Source organism: Mustela nigripes, chromosome 5 (assembly GCF_022355385.1).
Source record: "Mustela nigripes isolate SB6536 chromosome 5, MUSNIG.SB6536, whole genome shotgun sequence".
NCBI lineage: Eukaryota > Metazoa > Chordata > Mammalia > Carnivora > Mustelidae > Mustela > Mustela nigripes.
The window spans coordinates 80,450,354-80,466,130 of record NC_081561.1 but is presented as its reverse complement, the minus strand read 5'-3'; the positions used below and the strand labels follow the sequence as shown (position 1 = coordinate 80,466,130).

General features: G+C 40.1%; 1 protein-coding gene across 4 annotated transcripts in view; it reads right to left on the bottom strand.

Moving 5' to 3' along the window:
- The window catches only part of AKAP7 (A-kinase anchoring protein 7), a 154,120-nt gene that overhangs the window by 106,288 nt on the left and 32,055 nt on the right, over positions 1-15,777 (bottom strand). For all 4 annotated transcript variants that reach the window (XM_059400730.1, XM_059400731.1, XM_059400732.1 and 1 more), the window contains exon 5: positions 8,816-8,976. In XM_059400730.1, coding sequence (XP_059256713.1) covers positions 8,816-8,976 — 161 coding nt within the window. The remainder of the gene's footprint in view (positions 1-8,815; positions 8,977-15,777) is intronic.

The following is a 15,777-nucleotide window of genomic DNA, read 5'->3' as shown; positions in this document are numbered from 1 at the left end:
GGAGAGGCAAAGTTACCTGCCAGGGCCCACACAGGGAATGACCTCCCACATCTATGACCAGTGTGCCCTACCATGTGGGTACACCATGCTGCCAGCTGACCTATTGCTTGCCACTGGCATGAACCTTACAGATCATGAAATCTACTGGAAGCAGCTGGTCTTCTCCATCGTGATAATTGGTGTCTTGGCCCTTGTTCCATAGGCTCTCTGGACACTCCACCCTGCCCCAGTGGACTCAGAGGCTACCCCCAGAAGGCTTTGCTCTGTCCTATGGAACAGCTGTGTGTTCCATGGTAGGTCGAGTGGAGGAGTGGGGACCCCTGTAAGACCTTGACTCTCAGGATTCAAGGAAGGCAAGGAGGCAGAGGAGAGAGCATCTATAAATTCTGCCATGACCTGGGTGTCCAAAAAACCTGTGGAGAATTGTTGATCAGGCTGGGCTGTCTGACAAACATATGGCCTCATGGTTGTCATGGTTTCTGTGGTCATTTTTCTCTTCTCATGCTCCAGTCATGCTACTTCTTTATGTCAGTGCAGATGGGAGGACTCTAGAAGTATCTGATATGTCTCATACACCATGATAATGGTCACCTCCTGCCTCATTTCCATCCTTTGCGTGACCTCATGGACCCAAGTAGGTCCATACTGGTGCCTTCACCTACAAAGTGTGCCCCACCACCGCCTCTGATAGTAGCCTGTGTCATAACAAACCCAGGGTGTCTAATTAAGGAAGTATTGGAAGTTAGCTTTAGGTGCTGAGTGCAAGATCTACCTTCAAGAAATGCCCATCTGCCCAAATATAATTAGAATGGGCATATGGGCGTGACGTGCAGGATTCAAGGAAGGCTCTGTCCTGAGGCAGTTGTTTCTAAGCCTAAAATCCTGTCATTAAAATTACATTCTCTAGGAATGTATACCCACCAGTGAGTGTAGTGTCTGTCCAGTGTCTTAGCTTGGGAAGGGTTCACTTCCTGGAAAGCATTAGTGAGTGGGTATGAGAAGGTAGAACAATATATGTGAGAGGACATCACACATCTGATTTCGAAGTCTATTCTGGGTCACTGCTGCTGGGTATATGGCAGTCCCTTTTTAGGTGGATTGGGATTTCTTTTATTGATGGAATGCTTTCTAGTTTTTAATATTGGTAATTTGGGTTTTTTTTAAACTCCAGTTATATTTATTTATTTAGATTTTTTTGTCCATCTTCTTTATTAATCTTTCTCTCATTGATTTTACTTTTTGCATTTTATTTGTGATCTCTTGTCTTCTTTTTAAGTTTAAATTCAATTAGCCAAGGTATAGTACATCAATCCTTTTTTATATAATGTTCAATGATTCATTAGTTGAATATTGTATTCTTTCATTCTTCTTCAATGCCTCTTGTAGTTCAGTTGAATTTATTCTGTCTCAAAATCTTGTAACAATCTTTATTTCTGAAATGACCTTTAACTTTTTCTTTGATATTTTTGTTCTGACCACCTCTTATTTCATGTCTTCCTGGATTTTTGGCCACTTATGTGTGAGTTTTAAAATTTCTGATTCAAGGTATTTTATTTTTCATCTGTTAAAATCTTTGTTTACAGATATTTATATAATTAAAGTTGTAGGTGTTGTATTAACCTTCTCCCTGGCAAGGTGTTTCTGGTGGGACATTTTTTTTCTGCAGAAATATTTCAGTTTTCATTTGTTCTGTTTTCTTTAATAGTAGATTTATATTGAAGTTGTCTAATATTTTTCCATTAACTTTGTAATGTCTTATTTTAATAGACCAGCAGGGACAGTTTAATGATCAAACTGTTCTAGGCTTTGACCACTGGGAAGCCTTCAAGGTTAGTTCCTGTTCTCATTCTTTGACTTTATAGCATTTCCTTACTTTCCGACCCTAAAAGATACTGTAGTCTCATCTTGTATTTTCTAAACTTAGTTCTAGAATCAGCCATTTCTCCAAGAAGCCTTAGCCCACTTATTGGAGAATGGTAATAAAAAACAAAATCTGGGCTTCTGGTGTGTTTATGGCTACTGTGGTATCACTGCTTCCAGGCATAGCCAGGAAATATATACCATGTGTAACTAATCCATGTATACACACTCTGTCTACTTCAGGTTCTGTCTCTCTGTATATATATTGGGCTGAATGTAGGTTCATTTTGATGTCTCTGACTCAAATCCATTACCTGCAGGGCTCATCCTAGCCTTCCATTTTGCTTATTTGTAACTTCTTTTCTCTTACAGTTAGAAACATGGCTTCTAACATCCCCAGTTATTTACTTATTTGTCCAGTCTTGTATACAAACTTATATACATCTTATATACATGTAAATTCATTTTAGAATTTTTACCCAGGAGTGCCTGGATGGCTCAGTTGGTTAAATGTCCAACTCTTGATTTTGGCTCAGATCATGATCTCAGGATCATGAAACCAAGCCCCATGTCCAGCTTCGAGCTGGGCATGAGGCCTGCTTAGGATTCTCTCTCTCTCTCTCTCCATCTCCCTCTTCCCCTTCCCCTGTTCATGCACACTTTCTCTCTCTTAAAAAAATTTTTTTTAATTTTTACCCAAACCCTGTGAGAAACAAATTTACCAGAGACCTGCTCTCTGAAAAACCGAATGAAAGAGCTATTTGCCAGTTACCCACATTAAAATTATGTACTAAAATAAACTTCTATTCTCTGAAAAGCATGAAATTAGCCTATTGTTTCTAAGGTAATCAAATGAGGAGGTAATTTGGGGGTATAATATGGTAATCAAAGGTAGTGGGAGGGCGTTGAAAAAACCAAAATCCACTGCTGATAAATGAGTTTATTTGTCAAGGATTTGCTCTTGCCCAGCCCTCAGTGTGAATAGACTGGTGTCCTGCTGGGAGGTTAGGGTTTAAACCTCATGCAAATATTTCCTGCAAGATAGAAATGTTATATACTCAGAGGCTAAGGGAACTCTGAGGAACAAGCATTCATTTCCAAGCTTTATATTACCCATCCCCACCAGACCCTGGGACATGAGTACTTTATGCAGTGCCAAGAATTGTACACTTCTGGGGTGGGGAGGTGGGTTTGGCTCATTGAACAGAGAAATGTAGACATTTGGGGCCTGACTGGGTCCTAAGGGTTCATTGAAAGGTCTGACTATGGAGGAAATGGTTAGAAATTTGGAGAAAAATTGGGAAAAGAGAAAACGATTGAGTAATAAAATGAGGACAACATAGGCATTGATTATATAATGAAAGAAATAAAGTGCCCTAAGCTGGTGTCTTGGTTTATTCACCAGTGCTCTACTGTCCAGGCTTAGGGGACATTGTCTTCCACTATTTTTGTGCATAGGATTTGAGGAACCTCAGTCTTCTGTTTATGAATAACAGCATCTGAGAACCAGTAAAGACCCACACCCAAGCACATCTCCCAACTCACTTTATTTTTCCAACAGATGTTCCCACAATAGGTCCAGCAGCATGTATAATTTTTGCTTACACATTTAAGGGCTCTAGAACACTTCTTGGTACATTCAGTGACACTTGGCTCTCCCCAGCATTCCTCAAGGAACATTTCATTCCCTGTAATTGACATGAGTTGGAAGAGGCTGAGAGGGGCCACATAACCAAGGTGGGAAGAGAAGTCCTTCATAAGCTTAACAGCCCCTCCTAGAATCCAAGACCCACCAAGCCCCACCCAGGTATCCATCTGCCTTAGGAGAAAATCCCTGTACTGAACCTCCTCATTGCATCTTCATAGATCCCCGCCTTTTCTGCTCCCATAGGCCTCTGGGCCCTCATCAAGCTTCCTGGAGATAGGATTCAGCATACACCCCCACACACATACACTCCTGTGTCCTCCTATAAAGTCTACGTTTCTGTAACAGGAGACCTCAGGGTCCAAGGCAGCCTCTAGCCTCGTTACCATACCTACTTCCTAGTGTGGGAAGCCACACCAGGGGGAATAAGGAACAGATTATCTCCCTTCTTCTGTTTCTTATTGACCCTGCCTTTAAGAACAGCTTTTTTTTTTTAATTTTTTATTTTTTTATAAACATATATTTTTATCCCCAGGGGTACAGGTCTGTGAATCACCAGTTTTACACACTTCACAGCACTCACCAAAGCACATACAAGAACAGCTTTTCTCCAAATTCTTCTCTCTCTCACCCACTTTCTTGGCACCCTCCACTGATTCCATTTTCTCATCATATGGCCCTCAAATTTACCCCACTAGAGACACATCTCATGTCTCTTTTCTATCTTTTCACATTCTTAAAGATTTGCCACTGAAACTAAGGGTATATATATTAAGAAATCCCCCTACAGTACTCTTCAAATCACACACAGCTAAGACACGGAGCTTCTGGAAGTCTGGAAAGATATGGTACCCTGACATGGAAAAATAACATATCTTTATAACTTATGGGATGTATGTAAAAGGTGGCAGGGCCCATTGCCACTTTCAAAGTTGGAAGAGGAAGCATCGGAGAACCTCCACTTGGACATTTCTTAGATCTCTGTGCATTAACTAAAAAGTCTCTGAATCTCTAATAGGTGACCCAGGGAAAGTGGGTCGTGAGTCCTGAGTCAAACGTGCCAGACACAATACCCCTTCACTTGTCCAGGAAAAAGCACAATACCCTCCTTCCACAGGATGCCCACCCCCAGGTTAATCACCTACGGCTGTGTTTTTCCTTCATCACTCCCAGCACAGACGGTAACACCATACAGAGGAATGTCATGAGTTGAGGTGTCCAGAGCTTCATGATGATGACCGTATATGTCTGAATATATACTGTCAGGATGTTTTTTTCCCTTTCCAGTTGCTGCTGGAAATTGAGAGATAGAAACAGACTTGTGAGGCAAGAAGAATTGATTATAAAATTTCTTTACTATTTGTCTACTTATTCCTCCTTGTCCCCATCCACCCAACAACAGGCACACACACACCAAAGCTGAACACTGGCTTTGCTGAAAGGTTTCTCTGTATCGCACACTTCCTGCCTTCCTTTTTTTTTTTTAATTTTTCATTTATTTTCAGCATAACAGTATTCATTATTTTTGTACCACACCCAGTGCTCCATGCAGTCCGTGCCCTCTCTAATACCCACCACCTGGTTCTCCCAACCTCCCCCACCCTCCACCACTTCAAACCCCTCAGATTGTTTTCCTGCCTTCCTTTTATAGAAAAAAAATTATTTTATAAATGTGTTGCTTTCCGTTGATGAAAAAATAATTCAAATCCAGCTGACAAAATTCTTAAAACACAGAAAAGTACAAAGAAGACAATGAAGTATTTCTGGTAATTCCACTATATTGGTGTATGTAATCCTATCTTCTATAAAACTGAAATCATATCAGACTTGCTGTCTATATCTTTTTTATAACTTTTTATTATGTTCATCACCATACAGTACATCATTAGTTCTTGATGTAGTGTTCCATGGTTCATTGTTTGCATATAACACCCAGTGCTCCATGCAAAACGTGCCCTCCTTAATACCCATCTCCTTGTTGCCTATATCTTGACTTTTTTTTTTTTTTTTTATTTTAAAGATTTTATTTATTTATTTGACAGAGAGAGATCACAAGTAGGTAGAAAGGCAGGCAGAGAGAGAGAGGAGGAGGAAACAGGCTCCCTGCCGAGCAGAGAGCCCGATGTGGGACTCGATCCCAGGACCCTGAGATCATGACCTGAGCCGAAGGCAGCGGCTTAACCCACTGAGCCACCCAGGCGCCCTATATCTTGACTTTTTATTTTAAAATGTGTAACATGATATTCAAGGTGCCTGAGTGACTCAGTCAGTTAAGCATCTGACTCTTGATTTCTGCTCAGGTCATGATCTCAGGGTCATGAGATTGAGCCCTGTGTTGGCCTCTGTGCTGAGCTTGGAGCCTGCTTAAGATTCTCTCTCTCCCTCTCCCTCTGCCACTCCCCCATCCACCTGCTTGAATGCTCTCACTCTTTCTTTCTCTAAAAAAAAATTTTTTAACTTAAAAGTTAAAAAAATTAAAAATGCGTAACAAGATATTAAAATTAAAGTTTTGGCCAAACCTTTGGATAGCCCCTAAAATGAGCTTGTGAGACAGATCATCTGGGAGTTTAAAGAAAATCTGCTCAAAAATCATCTGCAAAAAATACATCAAGTACCTGGCCATCTTCCACATTTAAAACAAGTCAGGACTCACGTGCACCTGAATGTTTATAGCATCAATGTGCACAATAGCCAAACTATGGAAAGAACCTAGATGTCCATCAACAGATGAATGGATCAAGAAGATGTGGTATATATACACAATGGAATACTATGCAGCCATCAAAAGAAATGAAATCTTGCCATTTGCGACAACATAGATGGAACTAGAGCGTATCATGCTTAGTGAAATAAGTCAAGCAGAGAAAGACAACTATCATATGATCTCCCTGATATGAGGAAGTGGTGATGCAACATGGGGGCTTAAGTGGGTAGGAGAAGAATCAATGAAACAGGATGGGATTGGGAGGGAGACAAACCAAAAGTGACCCTTGATCTCAGAGAACAAACTGAGGGTTGCTGGGAGGAGGGAGGTTGGGAGAAGGGGGATGGGGTTGTGGACATTGGGGAGGGTATGTGCTTTGGTGAGTGCTGTGAAGTGTGTAAACCTGGCGATTCACAGACCTGTACACCTGGGGATAAAAATACATGTTTATAAAAAAATAAAAAATTAAAAAAAAAAAAGAAGTTTACAGTGGGGAGTGAGGGACACAGGCAAGTAATGACAATACAATATGATAGTGCAAAAAAAAAAAAAAAGATTATTACCAGTGTCCTAGCTTTTGTTTCATGGATTTTGTTTGTGTTTTTTGTTTGGTGGCAGATTCCCAGATGATTATGATACCATTTTAAAATAGAGATGGATGATGGTTGGTTGATAGATTTAGATAGACAGAAGGATCGATCGATCAAGTAAAACAAGTATGGACCAATGATGAGTATATTATGAACCAAAAATCACTAAACCTGAAATGAAAGGACATGAAACTATCCACCACAATATGAAAACAAAAATTCTTGACAACATGTGGATTAACATCCAAGCTACAATATCTGGATCAACTCAAAAGTCATTCATCCAGATTCTGTAATTTTCTTCTTCCAATTCACTAAACACTTTCAATTATGCTGCACAAAGTGACCAGTGAGACTTTCTAACATCATCAATGGACCTTCGGCAAGGAGAGTAGTACCTAAACAGAAAGGGGCAAAAAAAAAGCACAGAGGAAAATGCTGCTGTCTCACCTATAGACTCTCTGGAATGGGGCTGAAAACGCCCACAAGCCTCTGAATAGGCAATTGGTGATTCTTATCCATACTGCCAATACTTATTAAGTGCTAAGTATATGTCAAATGTCATGAAAAGCACTAAAATCCTTCAGATTCATGATTAGGACAGTCCGAACAGATTCTTATGTCTAGCCCATCGTGTTCCAGACAGCCCAGAATCAACATATCCTCAGGTCAAAGAATCAAGATAGTACACAGTCACAGTGGAAAACAGTATGGAGGTTCCTCCAAAATGTAAAAACAGAAACATCATATGATCCAATAATTCAATTTCTTTTCTTTTTTAAGATTTTATTTATTTATTTGACAGAGAGAGATCACAAGTAGGCATAGAGGCAGGCAGAGAGAGAGAGGAGGAAGCAGGCTCCCCGCTGAGCAGAGAGCCCGATGCAGGACTCAATCCCAGGACCCTGAGATCATGACCCGAGCCGAAGGCAGCGGCTTAACCCACTGAGCCACCTAGGCACCCCGATAATTCAATTCTTGAGTACCTACCCAAAAACAAAACCAATCATGTCAAAAAAGACCTATGTACTGCTATGTTTATTACAGCATTATTTACAGTAGCCCAAATATGGAAGCAACCCAAGAGCTCATCAATAGACAAATGGATAAAGAAGATGTGGTATATATAAAACAGAGTATTCCACAACCATAAAAAAGGATGAGATCATGCCATTTGAAACAACATGGATGGACTTACATGGTATTATGCTAAGTGAAATAAGTCAGGCAGAGATAAATATCATATGATTCTACTCATTAGTAGAATCTAAAAAACAAATGAATAAACAAACAAAAAAGAATCAGACCTATGAATACAAAGACCAAAATGATGGCTGCAGTAAGGGAGAAGGGTAGGGGGTTGGGCAAATGGGTGAAAGGTAGTGGGAGATACAGGCTTCCAGTTATGGAATAAGTCATGGGAGTGGTGTATGGGTGGCTAGTCAGTTAAGTGACCTGCTCTTGGTTTCAGCTCAGGTCATGGTCTCATGGGTCATGAGATCAAGCCCCACATCAAATTCCCTGCTCAGCAGAGAGTCTGCTTGAAATTTTTTCCCTCTGCCCCTCCCTCCCAACTCCATGCTCGCTCTCTTTCTGTCTCTCTCTAAAGTGGATAAATAAATCTTAAAAAGAAAAAAAAAAAGTCATGGGAATAAAAGTTACCACATAAGGAATACAGTGATATGGTAATAGTTACATATTGGGTAAGATGGTAGCTACACTCGTGGTGAACATAGCATAATGTATAAACTTGTCAAATCACCATGTTGTGCACCTGAAACTAATGTAACATTGATGTCAACCATACTCAAAAAAAATAAAATAAAATAACTTTCAGGTACGTTATTTGGCTTCTTACCTATACATGCAAATGCTGAAGCAGCTCCTTTATAAAGTAAGATTAGAATGGCTCCCCAAAGTTAAAAGATTTCAAATCTCTATTATAAGAATTGGGGATGGGGAGGAGATTTTCCCAACAGATTAGATTTCACACAGAAGTGTTGCTATTTATCTTACCTGCTATCTCCAAAAGTGAGTTTACATGATCTCCTTCTGCCAGCTTGACAAATCCAACCTGATTTCTAAAACTGTCAATCCCTTGAAAGGGCAAAATCAATTGTTTTCCTTGGAGGATTTCTTCTATGAATGGTTTTAATTCCAAAAGAGCACCAATACCACTGGTAAGAGAAAATACAATTTTCAGTAACATATTAAGTAATAAAATATATAAAACAAAACAATCAGTTTTAGATAATTTTTTTGTTTTAGATAAATTTTAATATTTGTTCTAGTTGAAGCTCAAAAATAACTTCAAAACCTAATCCATATGATGAAAATAGTTATTTTTTTAACTTTTATTTATTTTTCTTACAATGTTCTGTTAGCCAACATACATCATTAGTTTTTGCTGTAGTGCTAAATGATTCATTAGTTGCATATAACACCTCGTGTTCATCATTACACCTGCCCTCCTTAATATCCATCACCCACTTACTCCATCCCCTGACCCCCTCCCTTCTGTAACCCTCAGTTTGGTTTCTGGAGTCCAAAGTCTCACATGGTTTGTCTCTCTCCCTGATTTTTAAACAAAAGTTACAGAAGAAGTGTATTAAATCTTCACTTAATTATAATTTGTATTATATTAAAGACATGAAAGAAAATACTATTTTATAAGTCACCAAGAAGCTTTCACTCAAGGAAACACTACATGGACAACTCAAAAAATATTACTGATAATATATTCCAAAAAGTCTAATACCACAGGATCTTATATTAGATTATGTGGAAAGTTCTGGGCCCTTATTAAAAGTATTAATACAGTATTTACTATCTGCAAATGACTCTACTAAAACTTAATATTCATTACCTCTTAAACTATAATAGCCTCCATAATGAGGTAATACTGTAACTGGATTAAACAAAATACAAGCTTATATTTGCCAACTACAACTATGTAAGTTTATTTCTGTTTAACCTATGTGATTTTAGGATGAACCTTTCATTTTTCTTTGTTTACTTATTTTTATTTTATTATTTATTTATTTATTATTATTTTATTTTATTATAGGACTACGCCTTTTTTCCTTCATAATAACAAGTGAATTAAACATTATCAGGTTTGGAATATTTTGAACATTAGGATAAGTTATTTCTACCTTTAAGAGAATTCTGGTGTAGGAATGTTGTTATGAGAAAAAAATTAAAATCTCACTAGAGGGCAGCAATTACTCCAAAAAGAAATAGGTACATTCTTACATAATGTAGAGAGGGCTTTTAAAACACCCTCCTGCTGCAGTATCAGTAATTTAAACAGTCTTGATCAGTGTGATCTGTTCACCAGTAACTATATGTCACATGTGTGAAAAGAAATTTAGGTATTTTTCTAGCCTTTTCATTTTTCTAAATTAGTTTTCATATAAAGTGTGTAACTGATATCATCCATAACTTCATACTGAGTTCCAATTCTCATCTTTGCCATAAAAAGTATACAATACTTCAAAATACCTTTGGAAAGGTCAACATTTCTCATTGCACCTCCAAACCCACATATTGAATGCACTCTTTCCTGACTGTATGTTCATCCAAAGAGACACAGTGTACATACTTCTACTGCAAGACTATCCTTCACTGTGTGCTGGGAGTTAGAGCTTGTGAAAGTCAAATGGCCACTTCTGGTTCACCTTTCATAAACTGGGGAATTCAAGATACTCATTTTAAATGTAACTATGTACTAAAGCAGGCCATGCTAAAGGTTAGGGCTTTTCATAGACTGTGAATTCTAGATGCCATTTTTTCATTAAAGAAATATAGATGATCTTGGGGTGCCTGGGTGGCTCAGTGGGTTAAAGCCTCTGCCTCCAGCTTGGGTCATGATCCCAGGGTCCTGGGATCGAGCCCTGCATCGGGATCTCTGCTCAGCAGGGAGCCTGCTTCCTTTCCTCTCTCTCTGCCTACTTGTGATCTTTGCCTGTCAAATAAATAAATAAACTCTTTAACAAAAAAAGGAAAGAAAGAAACATAGATGATCTAAACTCAGTCCAGTTTGTTTTTTTCAGATCTCTAGGAGCATAAACCAATAAATAACTCCCAGTGAGGTATCACTGATCTCCGAGTAAGAAAAACTCATAGTGTCTATTGTTAAGTATCACTAATTTTCAAGTTCTTTTAAATAGAGTATCTTTCCAAGAATGATTTATGGAAAGCCTTCTTTATAGTAAAATGAATAAAAATCATATGCATACGTGAAATAGCACTCTGAAACCAGAGTTCAGACCTAAAGATGTATTTGAAATTAAGGCAGGACAGCCACCTTCTCAACTCAGGAGCTGGGTTTGGCCCTACAAATTTCTGTGCCTTTCTTCTACACTGTGAGCAAAGGACTAGAGGTGATATCTAAAGAAATTCATGATTTAAAAAAAAAATTTTTTTTAAGTAATCTCTGCACCCGTCGTGAGGCTTAAACTCACAACCCTGAGATCAAGAGTCGCATGCTCTACTGACAAGGCCGGCCAGGCACCTTGAAGAAATTCATGATTTTTAAAAAATGCTTCTGCATACTCCATATCCAACCCACTGATCAGTGTATCATTAAACAACTAAATAATGATACTAGATTTTGAAAAGTAGGAACACAGAACAAGGAACTGATAACATAGATGTCAGCATATTATACAGTGGAGGATGAAAGGTAAAATTAAAAGATTCGTATAAATAATGTTTTACCAGTAAACTCAACCAGTTTCTCTCTCACTATATAGCTACCAAAAGTGAAGTCACATCTTGATTCTGTTCCTCATTTAAAAGTTAACACTGTTAGGGGGCCCGGGTGGCTCGGTCCACTTAATGAGTGGCTGACTCTTGATTTAGCTCAGGTCATGATCTCAGGGTCCTGGGATCCAGCCCCGTGTTAGGCTTCCCACTCAGCAGGAAGTCTGCTGGAGGATTCTCCCTCTCCCTCTGCCTCTGCCACGTGCGTGCTCACACTTTCTCTCTCAAATAAATACATGAATCTTTAAAAAAAATACAAATAAAAATAAAAAAATAAAGGGGTGCCTGGGTGGCTCAGTCATTAAGTGTCTGCCTTCGGCTCAGGTCATGATCCCAAGAGTCCCGGAATCAAGCCCTGCATAGGGCTCTCAGCTCGGTGAGGAGCCTGCTTCTCTCTCTCCCACTCCCCCTGCTTGTGCTCCCTTCTCGCTATGTCTCTCTGTGTCAAATAATAAATAAAATTTTCAACAATATAAATAAATAAATAATAAAAACACTGCCACAGACACTTCCCTGGCTTCCCAAACTAGTAGCAAATCTTCACTCCTTTGAAATTTCATTAATACTTTTTATCTTATGAAATATACTAGTTTTTAGATTTTTCTATTATAGTAATTTGAGTTCATATGGTATCTAGTCAACTTAATCATATAATCCATGAGCATAAGAGCCATTCCTGGTTGATCTTCATTCTCCCCAAAGCACTCTGTTCAGTATCTTGCATGTGACTGATAACACTGGTTGAGGGGCAAAACATTATCTTGTCTGGATAGCAAACCTCATTTATTTCTTAGATTTTTCATTATAACTTTGTCAAGAAGAATTCCTAAACTGCAAATACCTGGTCACCATCTTCTAGTAGAGAGAATATTCCCAGTATCATAAAGTTGCAGAGGGATGCCACTTCAAACACAAAGCTAACTGGCTACACATTTCTTTTTTTTTTTTTTTTTTTTTCACAGAACTAAAAGTCTTTGCAAAAAGCCCTCATAAATTTAAAAAATATATATATTTTTAAATCTTAAAAAAAAAAAAAAATCCTGGTAAAACATGGGGCTGAATGACGCAGAGTGTCACCATGCTCTCTGCACAGGGATTCTTCGATGTGTAATGCCATGACTTAGGGCAAGACGCTGCTGCCTTGTTCAGAATGGTCCCATGCGCTGCAGATGGCTTAGCGACTGTCACTCCTGCCCATCCAGGGCCCACAGCAGTCCTCAATAATCGTGACAACCAAAATACCTCCCCCCCCCAATATCTCTAAAAGCCTCCTGGAGCAGGCAGTCCAGCCTCCAATGAGAAATGTAGGCAGCACGATACAGTGGAGGCACACCTGCCCCCTCACCTCATCCCCACTGCACACCACGAGTTCATCAGTGGAGGCCACTGAGGTGCAGGAAGCCATCCATACCTGCACAGACTGATCTTTCCCACTTCTCTCGTGCCCCTATGCTCATCCTCTCCCTCCTGTCTCTACCCCACCCCTTCCCTTTGCATCTCCCCGCCTTCACACGCACACCCCATGGAGTAATAAGAGAACTGACTAGTTCTGGGTACTAAACTGACCAGGATTTGCTTAATTCCTCAGGCTCTTGCTTCTTCATATGTATAAGAGAGATGGCATTTCTGTGCTGCCTCCCAATACCATTAAGAGAATCGAAGAAAATAGTATTTATATGGGGGATGGAAGCTGAGGAGCAGAGGCTGATGTAGACATGCCATAAGCCATGGCCAAAACCCCCTTCTGAAACAGAGATAAACTTACACTTACTGATCAGGGGTGATTCAGTATTTTCTAGTTTAAAAAAGTCTCTTTGGGGTGCAATTATTCAGTTAATTCAAACCTCCTTTCAGGAGTTTATCCCTTCACTCTCTCCTCCTTCTTCCCAAGGAATCCAGGATACCCTTCTAAGAGAACTCAGGAAGATCTCTGGACTGCTTGCTGTTTGAGTCCTCAGAGATTCCCATTTCAGAGGGACTGGTCCGGTCATATCCCTGGGTGCCCTGTTTCAGGGTCCATGACAGCATGCTTGTTCCTTCTGGCCATTGTACCAGGTACTGCTAAAGCACAAGATCCCTGCCAGAGTCTCTGATCAAGAAACATGGATGTTAGGGCGCCTGGGTGGCTCAGTGGGTTAAGCCGCTGCCTTCAGCTCGGGTCATGGTCTCAGGGTCCTGGGATCGAGTCCCGCATCGGGCTCTCTGCTCAGCGGGGAGCCTGCTTCCCTCTTTCTCTCTCTGCCTGCCTCTTCAACTACTTGTGATTTCTCTCTGTCAAATAAATGAATAAAATCTTAAAAAAAAAAAAGAAACATGGATGTTCAGTAGTGTCCTCATCCCTTACCCAGCTCCTTCTGATTCACAAATTCTTTCTGAGCTGGACTTCCAAGTCCACCCACCAAGGCACAAGAAACTTCTGCATCCATCTTTATGTCTTGACAAACAATCTTGACAAACAATGGGGAGTTGTAGGAACGACCCCAGGTCCACCCATTAGAGGTCTTCCTCAACTCTAATCTACCACCTTTGTGACACCACATTCTTCCAGCATTAGTTGAACAGGAACTTCTCCAAAGAGCTTGAGTGTTCCCCGGCCATACCCTGAGAACCCGAAACCAATGTGAGTGTCTCTATCATTCCTAATTCTCTGCTTCGGCACTGGTGGGAGCCAGGGTTGGAAAGAACACTCAACCCCGACAGAGGAGCCAGGACGTTGTGCCTTGCTCCATGCCTCACTGACTCCACCCAGTGGAGTCCTTCCCACCCAGGAAATAAGACTCAGAGCAGCCACCTCAAAGTTGTCTGTGCTTTCACTGACCACAGTGAAGTTCTTTTGAATTTGTTGCTAGTTCGATATCTCCTACTTGCCACCCCTTATACCAGCTCACGAAGAGGAAAGACTGAGGTTCCCCAAGAAAGAAGGAATTCTGCCTCTAAACTGCCTTTGGACTTGAGACTACATCAACACTTCCCTGGATTTTGGACTTGTCAGCCTCCACAGTCACATGAGCAAATTCCTTAAAATAAATTCTGTATGTAAGTATAGATACAGACATGTCAAGATACAATACATCTAGATATCTATACAGATATACATCCTATTGGTTCTGTGTCTCTGGAGAACACTAATTCACCGTTCTAACACACACAGGGCACTACTCTTCTCTCAGGCTTTCATCTTCTCACCATTTTATCTTCCTTGGTTTCTTTTTCTTTAAGAGCATCAGAGTACTTATTTTGTCTTCTCATTTGCAAAGTGAAGAGTGAAAGTGAGTCAAGTAAAAAATCTTCTAGGCCTTTCTGCAATTGCAGGGGGCCCAAGACCTGCTCTTGGGTAGATCAGGTTGGAAGACATCAGAAGACCAATTTCTAGAGACACGAGGGTCGACTGTTTAAAAGACATAACTACAAGAATCATAATTTGGCTTCAGATTTTGAGTTACTACTTCATTGTTTTCTCCCTTTTCCTCACCCTCTTCCTGATGCAAGTCTTGTTCTTCATTCCCTTGGGAAACTATATGTCAGGGTAGAAAATTGAAGTAATCTGCAATACATTCTGATCCTGGTTTTCCAAAGAGACAAAGCTCCAGCTTAATTCAGAGATCTATACAGATGATAACAAGGTACAGACAGAGTATCCCAGAGAATTGGGGGGAAGACCAAGGTTTCTCCACTCCAGGCTGGAAAGCAGCTGCCAATGACTTATGCCCAAACTTTATGGCACACCTCTAGAATTAGGATTGGGTATTATACAGGCACTCTAAGATTGAGTAAGGTAAAATTGTAATTGTCTACTGACCTAAGGAATGGCTGTTCTAATAACTAATAACACCGGCTGCCTGCTGTGTGCCAGGCTCTATACAAGGAGCTATTACATGTACTGGTACTATTATTTTCCCCATTAATTAAAAAGTGGACAACTGGCCTCAAATCAGGTCTCTATTCAGAGATAGTTGTGCCATGGTTCCATAATCTTTACCAAGAATCCTAACCTAAACGGCCAGTCTCTAGATGCTTACATGACTAACATGGGCAAAGCAACTGCTTAACTAAGGGCTACTATTAGATAACAATAACAGAGTTTAAAAGTCTAGATTAGGGGGTGCCTGAGTGGCTCAGTGGGTTAAGCCGCTGCCTTCGGCTCGGGTCATGATCTCAGGGTCCTGGGATCGAGTCCCGCATCGGGCTCTCTGCTCAGCAAGGAGCCTGCT